The sequence below is a fragment of the Anabrus simplex genome, chromosome 1 (assembly GCF_040414725.1).
Source record: "Anabrus simplex isolate iqAnaSimp1 chromosome 1, ASM4041472v1, whole genome shotgun sequence".
NCBI lineage: Eukaryota > Metazoa > Arthropoda > Insecta > Orthoptera > Tettigoniidae > Anabrus > Anabrus simplex.
In genome coordinates, this window is record NC_090265.1 from 266122566 (window position 1) to 266136354 (window position 13789).

The 13789-nt window shown below is 39.2% G+C and overlaps 1 protein-coding gene across 1 annotated transcript in view; it reads right to left on the reverse strand.

Moving 5' to 3' along the window:
- Window positions 1-171: 171 nt before the first annotated feature.
- The window catches only part of ssp3 (short spindle 3), a 567399-nt gene continuing 553781 nt past the window's right edge, over window positions 172-13789 (reverse strand). The window contains exon 26 of the mRNA XM_068225894.1: window positions 172-7176. Coding sequence (XP_068081995.1) covers window positions 7096-7176 — 81 coding nt within the window. The 3' untranslated portion in view covers window positions 172-7095. The remainder of the gene's footprint in view (window positions 7177-13789) is intronic.

Consider the following 13789-nt stretch of genomic DNA (forward strand, 5'->3'; position numbering starts at 1 on the left):
ATACACTATTTCCCAAATGCAAGCTTACAGATACGTGGCCCGTACCAAGTAACCGACTCTCAGTAGAAGCAAATGGGGACGACTACCTTACCAATCACAATTTAGTACGAAGAATATCAGACATACATCAAGCCATTTCTGGTTAATCAGATGGAAGACAGAGTTAGAGGGTTAACAGTTTTATTATTTCGAAATTCCGCTACAAAATGCGCAGCAAGTATTTACACATTCAAAATTGCAGTCCCAGCAGGCAGCATATCGCCGCTGCATCCGGAAATCAGCTATGAAACAATCGTCGGACAAATACTGACCCAAAGCACACATACTATCAAATGAGAGGATATTTTCATTCATTTGGTACCATCTCAAAGCGTAAGTAATAGTAGTAATTCGCATAACGGATTTCAGGCACAGCGACGATATGATCATATGTAGTACAAAACAAATTTTTCTTCATAGCAATTTCACATTTCTAAGAAAAACAAGTTACATTACTTTTATCCACTTGCTTGTTCCACTTAATATCCACGAATATATTACTTACGAAATCAAATGTGTAGTTTTGCACTAATGTCTAAAATGTGAGACACAAAATACTGCACTGAGTTACAGATGTCATCATTCGGATTCGTCTCGGTGTCTATTTTCTTCATTACGTTGTATAATACACTTGAATGTGTTACCTTAGACACCAAATAATAACTGGAAGTTTCATTTCACTAAGTATTCCTATATGCTCCACAGCGGAATAGTAAGTATTTCTACTTCGTAACTCCAATAGGCAGCGAGTGTCCTGCAAACAGTAAACCAGGAACGAGCTGTTTCCCATAGAGTTTTGCACGCTATTGGACATACAGTAGAGTATTACTTTTGATCACAAATTTTATTTATGGCTTGTTACTCTTTAAATCACAAAGGTAAGAAGAGAGTTCATTTTCTTCGACAAAATACGTTTAACACAACAGATTCCGGTGAGAAATTCAGGGAACAGACCGCGAGTACAGAATGACAAGGTTCTTTTTACTTAATGTAGCAGTATATATGTTGACGAGTTATACGTCTAACACATTTGAGGAAAAATCCAATTAGCACAGAATGTTTAAGTCATTAAACTCTTGAAGGCCGAACAACAAACTTCGTTCACAATTGCAAATTGCAAATTTAATGATATCTTCTGAACGATACGGACAGAACTGTACAAGTAATCAGGATGTTACTAAAGAGTCTTCTTCTTCTTCTTCTTCTTCTTATTATTATTATTATTATTTAGAGAGCCAATGTGATAATGTAAATTAACCTTCAAAAGCTACAAAAACGTGAATAGAAAAGACACTAATACAATTTGTAACATATTTCAGTAATTGGCATGATAATATTTTGAGTTGCGGCGTCTGACATAGTATAAATTAAGGAGACTATCATGTCTGCTACTCTGGGTAGTGACAGTATAAATCAAAACCAATTTCAGTAACATTTTTCTTTTCCCTGCTTTAATATATATGACGACGACTTACGTTCGTAATCAATCTCCTATTTGAGAGTAACTCATTCTTGCTAATTACTATAAAGATAAATTACTTGCTATACAGTCGCGACTATCCAGACGCTTTTGCATTTGCTGTTATAATTTATAGCAAAGTAGCAAACTGTTCTTATCAACTGAAAACAGTAGTAATTGAGCGTTTATGCAATAAAATGGGATATTGTTCATTAACAATTATTTTGCCAAAAATATCGACAAGAATCCTGTCATTCTCAACCCACAAACTGCCGAAGCCAATTTTCATAAAGAACCAAGCGATAAATATTGGGTATCGGACATCATATTAAAATAACAATTCTGTTTAAATATTACTATTAAAACTATTGTGGGCCTGGGATTAGTTTATTCTGCACAAACAGTAATTTAACTCGTCATGAGTATAGTCTACTATCGAGAATATTCTACGATCATACAATTTGAAATTAATACATTTATTATGAAAATATGACATCCGTCAAATGAATGTGTTATTCAAAATAGTGAAATGCCTTCACAACATTAATATTCGAAGTTAATGAACGCTTTTCTAACGAGATTGAAATATTTACTTCTTCAGCATTCTTACCCGAGTAACAAAAAATAAAACTTCCCAAGAACTAATGTCCGGAAAAAAATCTGTCCCAGCTGATCCCAAGAGTCACAGTAGAATTATGTAAGAACTTCAACTTGATTACCACGGTTCAATATCACAGCTCTAAATGTAAGTCTCTTACATTTTAAAAAGTAACATGCCGCCTTTACCACTAAATACGCTAAATATATTATCTACCAGTTCACATTCAATATAATTAACGATGTATCTGTATCAATTTACACAAAAGATATACTGTACATCACATTTGAGTAAAGACAATGGATATAATACAACTGATGAGTATTCGATTACAGAGATTTGATCAAATAGCTGCAAATAGAACATATCTCGAATTTCGGAAAGCTTATCTCTGACCTACAATTAATAATATCATAGTTACAATCTAAGTACACGCTAATAACCTAAGAAACCTTACAGATCTTCACCTACTGATCTAGCAAGAGCTCACCAATGAGGAAACTGTGGAGCATTTAAGGCTGTTCGATTAGTGGACGGGATAGCATCATGATCGGTCGACTGGCTGGCACTATTATGTGCAACGAATGAAAAGCCATCGCACTGTTATGCTCAATGCTCTTTCAGAGAAGGATGGAAATCACGCCCAAGAATTAGCACGTATTTTATAATGGACACAGAACCAAATGCTGAGAACAAACTGCACTTTTGTATATCAGCACAAACCTGAAGTAATCTATGAGGGGTCATCCCTATTACCTCGAGCATAACATTAATTTCAAATCTTATTTTTTAACCATGGTTAGCATGATTGGAGTGGGCACTCAGTACATGAGGTATAAACAGTATTGGCTTTATGAAATATGATCATACCATACAAAATCTAACAATTTCTATAATTAACATCACACACAGGTAAAAAGTTATAAATTATGCCACACGGGTAAAGTAAATAAGTACCTGCGATTGCGTGCAAACTTGAACGGCAGCCATAGATAGATAACATTACTTAAGAATAAAGGAAGAAGAATCATGACATGCACTGACCAGACTATGTTTTCAAAACTCAGATGAGGCTGTACAAATAACTGGTATAATAAATATCTGATTGTTATTTTGTCATCAAACGTTCAAATGCATCAAACTGCAATGAAGTTAAAATTAACTACAATTTTACACATTCGAAACAGTGCATCCTGCAATGGAAGAAATATAAAATGAAAAACGTTTCTTTATTATAACAGTGAGCTCCAGCATTGCAATTTTATCGCTAGAGTTCTGTGGGAATATGGATGGAGAGAAATGCTCTGGTGGTGGACTGTATTTGCTTATACTGAGTATACTATATACCAGGCGGCTCGCGAGCGCCGTACTTTCTACTTATAAATGTCCCGCGTGCACGAATGATGAATGGGATGTCTACAAACTGGTTTTCACAGAGGCACTACTGAAAGCGGACAGGTTACGTCAGAATACGAAGAAATAACAACCAGACGGTCGCTCGCAGCATGTTACACAGCGCTACCGTTATGGTACAGCAGCAGTATATTTGCTGTCTGCATATCGGCAATGGCTAGTGTGTTCAGCAGCGACGAATACACAGACATCATTTTAATCTCGACAACCTGGTCGGAATGCAGCCTAAGTTCCAAACAGACGTCTGCCTTCTACACACGTATTTTGCCGAACAGTATTAGTTTTTGTTTCATACAAACAACTCTTTTATATAGTGGAATGTCTACACGTGTATAAATTAATTATTAAATTTTCTTCTCTGCATCTTTGGCGTGTTTACAATAGTGCGATTAGGGGGTGGGGCGAGGAGGGCCAGTCACCCCCCGGCCTATTTTGTGGAGTAAACATTACATTTTTCATTTTTATTCCAATTTAGCCAGCTGGAACCAGGAATTATTTAAGAAAAGCTATTTGTACAAGCCTTGTTGTCTTATCTGCTAATTCTTTCCTTTATTTTCCTTTAATTATTAACATAAATATTGGCGGAAATATGCACAAAATGCCGTTCGTCGCGGCTAACCGATTTGTATAGCGCTACGACAAGTAGTGGAGACTTTGCATGTGCTGTGAGGAAGGGTAGTATGGGGCGTATATATATATATATATTGCCAATGTAGTATCGTGAACACTGCGGTATGATTCAACCGCTTGTCACGCGCACGCGTCAGTCTGGTAGACTATTTAGTGTCTGTTAGTTTCTTAGTGTGCATTACTAAATTATTTTTAACTGTACTTCTATTTAATTGTACCGGGCGAGCTGGTCGTGCGGTTAGGGGCGCACAGCTGTGAGCTTGTTTGTGAGACCTGGTGAAAATTTTATAGTACAGCATTGAATCAAAATCTCAAAAAGACTATTACAAATAAACCACGGGGCAGGTTAAATACATTTACATAATAAATAACATAACACAAAAGAAGGTAAAGTTGGTATTATCTACCGTTGAAATTACAATTACTATTAAATACATTTTTATAATAGGCTTTACGTGGCACCGACACAGATAGGACTTATGGCGACGATGGGACAGGAAAGGTCTGGACGTGGGAAGGAAGCAGCCGTGGCCTTAAGGTACAGCCCCAGCATTTGCCAGGTGTGAAAATGGGGAAACCACAGAAAACCATCTTCAGGGGTGCCGAAGTGGGATTCGAAACTACTATCTCTCGGGTGCAAGATCACAGCTGAGCGCCCCTAACCACACGGCCAGCTCGGCAGGTACAATTAAATAGAAGTACGGCATGATTCTACAATTAAAAAATACTGAGTATTTGAATACACACGAAGAAACTATTAGACACTAAAGATACTGCCAGACTGACGAATGCGAGCGGGAAGTGAATTATACTTCAGTGTCCATGCCCTTGGCAAAAAAAATATGTATCCCTACTACCCTTCCTCACAGCACATGCAAAGTCCCCACTACTTGCCGCAGCGCTCTACAAATCGGTAAGCCGCGACGAACGGCATTTTGTGCGTATTTCCGCCAATAATTATGTTAATAATTAAAGAAAATAAAGGAAAGAATTAGCAGATAAGACAACAAGGCTTGTCCAAACAGCTTTTTAAAAGAATTTCTAGTTCTAGCTGGCTGAAGTGGAATAATGTAATATTTCCTCTACAACGTGGAGGAGGGGCAACTGTCCCCCTCCCCCCACTTCAACCCCTCTAATCGCCGCTACTGTTTGTAAATACGCCAGAGACGCAGAAAAGAAAATTGAATAACTTATTAATTTATACATGTGTAGACATTCCATTCTATAAAAGATTTGTTTGTATGAAACAAAAACTAATTCTGTTCGGCGAAATACGTGTGTAGTATTCGTCGCTGCTGAACACACTAGCCATTGCCGATATGCAGATAGCAAATATAGTGCTGCTGTACCATGCACCAGCCTAGAACTATGCGGTGGAAAACGAGGTTTACTAATGCAAGGGGTGCATTAGACCGGTAGCGCTGAGTAACATGCTGCGAGCGACCGCCCGGTTGTTTTCTCTTCATATTCTGAACGTAATCTGCTCGCTGGCAGTAGTGCCCCTGTGAAAATCAGTTGGTAGACATCTCATTCATAATTTGTGCATGTGAGACATTTATAAGTAGAAAGTACGGCGCTCGCGAGCCGCATGGTATATTTTAACGGAATGAAAATAGTCCGATATTTCTTACAAAATTTATCTTCGTGATGACGACTGAAAACTTGTAACGGCGTTAGTTCAAACCAATTTCAAGTGAGAAAACCCTTTTTCGATCTACGCATCATGCAACAAATTTCATAGTAAGGAAATAATTTACCGATCCTAGGCCAAGTACGCGATGCACATATAGAAGGATTCTATCACGACATGTCGAGAACTCTCCCAATGACCTTATGACTTCCCGATACTACTAAGACTATTTTATGATATACAGTCGACATGCCCTTCTATGTTCCTTGAATCTTAAACTAAATGAAGCACGAGCTTTGCAGTCCCCAAGTTAAACACTCTTAATATAATTTCATTCAATCGAGTGGGAGGTGAGCCCTCTATTCTGAAGCACGAACATAATGGTACAAAGCTCAAGTACTAAACTGCACATACAATTCCCATAATGTACTCCCTTCATTTCCTGTGAAGCGGAATTCTAACGTAATTCGCTGCATGATAGCAGGATACTCATCTAATACATCACTTCTTGATACTCTTAACGACCACCATCATAATGATACTGGCCAGGACTTGGAAGCCAGATGCTTGACAATCCTTGTATCATTAAAGGATGAAGTCTTCTGAAGGTCCAATCGTAACTCCTACTCATCATAACGTGTTATTAATTATACAACATAATTACACTTAGTAGATCTAGGTACAGCGTGGACAACATATCCTGGGAACTGAGTATAGTGCTAGTTGAAGACTGGAAGGATGTTAATGATCTCAAAATTTGACAATTCGATTTTTTTAAAAAAGCTTACGTTCTAATATTCCTGCCATGAAATTCGGAACATAGATACAAAACATACCCTCTTATAAAATACATTTCAAGGGCAATCAGAAATGATTTTCCTTCAATCAAAGGCGACTAGCATGTAACAAGAAGTATTCTTCATTGGCGCAGGAGGAAGAGAGGAGCAAAATAACCAAGGCAAGAAACCTCATTTTGGGGAACTCTCCACCTCATATCCTGGTGATGTGGGATAGTTCAAAGACTTTACACTTGCCTTTGGTATTCGCGTACGGTAAACACTTCCTACTTCACGTAACTTTTGTTTTCAGTTTGTCGAAAATACTAATTATATAAGATACCTATAAAAACATACATGTTTAATAGTGTGTACCTTTTACAGGTATGTTATAGTGCTATATGTGTTACAACTAGTGTTTTCGACAGTCTAAAAACCTTAGAGTTACGTTAGTTAAGTCGACACTGGAAAATACAGCTTTCTTCTTAACAAACTTCCTACTTTCTTCCCATGATGCATAACCTTTCAACTGGTATAATCTCTGACGTCTTCAAGCTGCACTGGTGCCACTGAGCAAGAGGACAAGACGGTTGCTTTTGGCCGCTTCCGAGTTGCGGAACTCTTCCAGCAGCTGAAACATAACGATACACAATAACTCAGTTGAATAATGAACAAGAATAGCCGACTTCACCTCATGGCGTAAATGTAAATGAAAATCGAAAATAAGCGCCCAATTCCCGTCTAAACTGACGTGGAGCAATAACTTAAGAAATTACACTATTGCAACTGCATTGCAATGGCCCAATCTGAAAAACGATAGACATAATGCATAGTTTATTAATGATAAAGGCCATTCTGACATCCTAAGAAAAGGCACTTTTCATATTATATTTACAGTTGTCAGGTTCAGAGAACTAGTCACTTTCAATTCAGATTTGCGAATTGTAGACATCCTTGTACGTCAATGACCGTAGGTTTGCGTGGCTCATTGTCATTTATTAACATAAATAAATAAATAAATAAATAAATAAATAAATAAATAAATAAATAAATAAATAAATAAATAAATAAATAAATAAATAAATAAATAAATAAATAAATAAATAAATAAATAAATAAATAAATAAATAAATAAATAAATAAATAAATAAATAAATAAATAAATAAATAAATAAATAAATAAATAAATAAATAAATAAATAAATAAATAAATAAATAAATAAATAAATAAATAAATAAATAAATAAATAAATAAATAAATAAATAAATAAATAAATAAATAAATAAATAAATAAATAAATAAATAAATAAATAAATAAATAAATAAATAAATAAATAAATAAATAAATAAATAAATAAATAAATAAATAAATAAATAAATAAATAAATAAATAAATAAATAAATAAATAAATAAATAAATAAATAAATAAATAAATAAATAAATAAATAAATAAATAAATAAATAAATAAATAAATAAATAAATAAATAAATAAATAAATAAATAAATAAATAAATAAATAAATAAATAAATAAATAAATAAATAAATAAATAAATAAATAAATAAATAAATAAATAAATAAATAAATAAATAAATAAATAAATAAATAAATAAATAAATAAATAAATAAATAAATAAATAAATAAATAAATAAATAAATAAATAAATAAATAAATAAATAAATAAATAAATAAATAAATAAATAAATAAATAAATAAATAAATAAATAAATAAATAAATAAATAAATAAATAAATAAATAAATAAATAAATTTATATTACCGACTCTTAATCAAAAAGCTGACAATGTCAGCAGCAGACCTTCATAAGCTTTGCCCTAATGAAAGTCATGATGATGATGATGATGATGATGATGATGCTTGTTATTTAAAGGGGCCTAACATGGAAGGTCATCGGCCCCTAATGGTACGAGCTGGATGACATGATATGACAATTAAAATTTTAATACGCATCCAGTGACTAGAATTTAAAACATGATGATGAACAATGATTGTGAATTAAAAATAACCCGTGGATCTAATTCGCAATGCCTTATTTTCGGTAAAATGATAGATGATAGATTATGGCAGAATAAGACATTGCCTTAAAATGCAATAATATATCATGCAAATTACTATTTTAAAACACACATTAAAATATACAAAAACACAAACTAAAACAGTAAAATTAATAAAACGCATTGAACAATAATACAAAGACTAATACGAAACACTAAGTTTATATGCGATAAAACAAACCACTATCCCTCATAAAACGAATGACGAGGTCTGCTGACTGCTCGTCATCTCGCAGGATGAGGAACATGGTACTCGGGAGTTTTAGACTACGGCGCAGATCGACCAGGTCCACGAATTCCGCAAGGATGTGTACCACGGCACGATGATCGCCGCAAGTACACACCGGAGCGGATTCCCCTTTCAGTAATTAGGAGTGCGTTACTATACCGTATCCGATCTGAAGACGACATAATACCATCACTTCTCTCCGAGAAGCCCGAAGGGAAGTCCTCAATACCTTCGTTGTTCCTTTTATCGCTCCCAGCTTATTTGTAAGTGGAGTGGCCTGCCACTTCATCTCCCAATGCGACATAACCAAATGTCTCAGCTGAGAGCGAACATCACTCGCTGGAAACATGTAAAGCCACGGGGGCAATGTAACAGCCTCCTTGGCAGCCGTATAAACTAACTCGTTTCCCTCTACACCCAATGGCTTGGGAGCCACAGAAACGTGATTCTGGTGCCCGTATCCGAACACCCGGCCAGTAGGTCCTGGATCTGCTGCACCAGAGGGTGCCGAGGAAAACATTTATCAATAGACTGTAGCGAGCTCAAGGAGTCGGTACACAGCAGAAAATGTCGGCGCTCATCGGACAGTGCGTACCGCAGAACTTCACAGATAGTATAGAGCTCTGTTGTGTACACACTACAGGTTTCCGGGAGAACAAAAAGAAACCTATCATTGTCGACAACGAACCCACAGCCCACTTTCGTTTCTGCCCTCGAACCTTCCGTGTAAACGACGACTGAATCTGGATACCGGCCAACAACAGACAGGAAGAGCCTCCGATAAATCAAGGGGTTCGTGTTTTCCTTCGGGCCAGTGTGCAGATCCAGGAATATTTCAGGTCCTCGTAGTATCCACGGAGGCACCCCACTTGGTTGTCTGACAAGACAGGGAACCGAAGGTACATAAAACAATCTGTGACTGCTATCCAAGTATATTCCAACCAGTCGCGTTGCTCGAGAATAAGCAGCGTACAGCCGACGGTTTCCATTGTGGAATACGCAAGGATAGCTTGGGTAAAGTGGCATCTGTTGCAAATTTGCAGCATACGACAGAAGCATTTGCTGGCGCCTCAGGTATAAAGGCGGTACACCAGATTCAGCAAGCAGGCTAGCAATGGGGCTTGTACGAAAAGCTCTCGATGCCAACTTAACCCCGCTGTGGTGGATGCTATTCAGTTTGGCAAGGACGCTTTGTCTTGCTGATCCATACGCTACACTGCCATAGTCTAACCTGGATAAACTATGTTAATGATCTCATATTTGACAATTCCATAAATAAAAAAAGCTTACGTTCTAATATTCCTGCCATGAAAATCGTAGAAGCACCGTGCGGTTAGCCCCCCCCCCAAAGTAGTGCTGCTAAGAAACTTCAAAATATTTAACTTCTTAGTGCATTGCACTTTTAACTGCCGCACGTGTGGCTCCCACGATAATTTGCTGTCGAAAAGGAGCCCAAGAAATGGGTGTCAACTAAGGGAAGAGCGACGTTCCCTAAATAAAGCTCAGGATGCGAGTGAAGAGTGTGCTTCCGGCAAAAGTATACAACAGAGGGCATCGAGGTTGAAAACCGAAAGCCATGTTCTAAAGTCCACTGTTCCACTCTCCTAAGACTTGCTGTAATTGTCGCTCTGGGACTGCCATATTGCGCGAGCTATAATTCAGAACAAAATCTTCCACATATAGCGACTGTATTACTGCTGAACCAGCAGCAGCGACAACACCGTTTATGGCAATCGCGAACAGAGTGACACTAAAAACCAACTCCTGTGGCACCCCATTTTTCTGAACGTGGTATTGCGAATATGCCCTCCCTACTCGGACACGGAATACACGGATGGCCAAAAATTCGCAATAAATACCGGCAAGTTACCTCGGAATCTGTCCGACTCGTTGGCTGAATGGTCAGCGTACTGGCCTTCGGTTCAGAGGGTCCCGGGTTCGATTCCCGGCCGGGTCGGGAATTTTAACCTTCATTGGTTAATTCCAATGGCCCGGGGGCTGGGTGTTTGTGCTGTCCCCAACATCCCTGCAACTCACACACCACACATAACACTATCCTCCACCACAATAACACGCAGTTACCTACACATGGCAGATGCCGCCCACCCTCATCGGACTGTCTGCCTTACAAGGGCTGCACTCGGCTAGAAATAGCCACACGAAATTATTATTTATTACCTCGGAATCTCCAATGATGCAGGACTGAAAGGATGCCATATCGCCGTGTGGTGTCATACGTCTTTTCTAAGTCAAAGGAAACAGCCACCAAACGCTGTTTGCGGAGAAATGAATCTTGAATAGAACTCTCCTCCAGGCGTACCAAGTGGTCAGTGGACGAGCGAGCGGCTCGAAAACCACATTGGTACTTGGACAAAAGTACTTTTTTCTCCAAACACCACATCATTCGGCGATTTACCATTCTCCCTAATAGCTTACACGAACAGTTAGTAAGACAAATAGGTCTGTAACTTCCTGCGTGCTTAGGATTTTTGTCAGGCTTGAGGACATGAATGACTATGCACTTTCGCCACTGAGACAGAAACTCACCCTTTATCCAGATTCCGTTGAACACGCGAAGGAGATATAACAGACTATCCTCACTAAGGTGTTTCAACATTTGGTTATGGACACAGTCTGGTCCGGGAGACGTCTCCTTCAAAAGCGCCAAGGGGCTGCGGAGTTCCCACTCCGTAAAGAGCATATTATAGTCCTCTGAATCATGAATGACAAAACCGAGGTGATGACGTTCTGCCCCCCGCTTCAGAGTGAGGAAATCACGATGGTAATTCCCGGAGCCAGACACATCCCCGAAATGACTGGCTATGTGATTAGCAATCGACAGTGGTTCAGTGGCGATACTGCCTGCAATGGAAATTCCCGATACTGAAGATGATCCATGTATACCCGAAATACGTCGAAGTTTACTCCACACGTGAGATGGTGTATGTGACGTCATAAACAACACACATCTCTCCCACGAAGCTTTCTTACTCTGCCGAATAAGAATCTGCGCCTTAGCACGGAGTTTTTCAAATGTCGCCAAGCTGACCACAATAGGCTGCTTACGACAGCGTTCATGAGCGTGACGGCATTCTTTGATAGCTGTTGTAATTTCTTCGTTGCACCAAGGAACGAGTTTTCGACGAGGAGTCCCTAAAAACGATGGAATGGACTCCTCAGAAGTAGCAAGAATAACTTGTAAGTTACATCGCCGTCTACGCTCCACCTGGTCACGTCAGTAAAAAAAGCTAGTGGCCAATCAACATGTTTAAGAATCCATCGAGGAGGCACCTGGACGGATTTCTGTTTCAACAAAGTAAGAATGGGAAAACGGTCACTGCCACAGAGATCATCGTATGTATTCCAAAGAGACAGCGGAACCAACGTTCAGCTGCATAGACTAACGTCTTTGCGAGAGTAACTGCCGTAACGTGCACTGAAATGAGTTGGTTCACCTGTACTCAAAATACATAAATCCAGTTCTCTTACTAATTTTCCAAACTCCCTTTCCCTGGAGCCCCATATAGCGAGATGGGAGTTAAGATCGCTCAATAAGAGGAATGGAAGTGGAAGCTGATCTATAAGATCACTGACATCATTTATATTAAGAGGCTGACCTGGTGGAAAATAAACATTACACACTGTTGCTATGACAGGCAGCTGAACGCGAACTGATACAGCCTCCAGCGGGGTTCTTAGTGGAATCTTTTCGCTGTAGGTAACAGAACGGACAAAGATGCCAACACCACCGGAGTCTCGGTTAGCGCAATGCCGTTCTGTCGAGTATAATCGAAAATTTCTCAACATCGTATGATGACCTGGTCTGAGATTTGATTCCGAATGCAGACTATACTCGCCTAATACTCACTAATGAGCCATCGCAGCTCAGCGAGATGCCTATCATAACCGTTATAATTCCAGTGTAACAGTGCCATTGTGTGGGTGTGGACTCTGAGGTTTAGGTCAGAAGCAGCGAGATGCTACATAACCTACACTCACATCCCCATCCGAAGATTCAGATAAATACTCCATGTGCATCACCTCATCTGGTGACAAGGTGATGCGCGCCTTGAACTTCTTCGGCGTATTCCGGGGGCGGAGTTTCTTCCTACGAGGGGAGAGCGCAGTTTATCCAGGAGGAAAATCTGCTGGCGCAGACTCAGAGCCTCCGGGAGGGCGTGGGACCTCATTCGTTCTTCTTTCCCGCCGTCGATTCTGGCTTAGACGGGCTGGGAAGTAAATCGACGATGCTGCCTCCGGCGGTTTAGGCGCGGATTTCGCCAGCCTTTTGAGAGATGAAAACATGTCTCCTTCCCCTGCTGTGTCGGCGTAGGTTTCTTTTTTTGCTAGGGGCTTTACGTCGCACCGACACAGATAGGTCTTAGCCGACAGAGACTTGTTTGTGGTCGAAGGCCGGGATGATCCCGCCTTGGAGTTCTCTTTTCGGCGTTACTCAGAGGAGCAAATGCCGCCTTAGGTGCAGCGATCTTCTGGGAAGGTGTTCCAGTTGTAAATGACGAACCTGGGAGAGACTGTGCTATCTTGCTGAAGACTAGTGCCTTGGCCGGGGCATTCAGAGAATTAAAGTTACGGCACGCTTTCTGGTAGGAAAGACAATCCAGGGTCTTGAATCTCCTGGATCTTCTTCTCACTCAGGTATAACGGACAGTTCCGATCTCGAGGAGAATGAAGACCAGGGCAGTTAGCGCACCTATATGGAGTTGTGCACTCTTCCGAGCCATGAGCTTCTCTTACACACGTACTACACATAGATGGATTCGAACAACGAGATACCATGTGTCCGAATCTGTGGCATTTATAGCACCGCATAGGATACGGAATGTACGGTCTCACATCACAACGACAGGTTGTTACCTTGACTTTCTTCGGCAACAATGACAATTTGAAGGAGACCATGAACGCACCCGGCGCAACGTC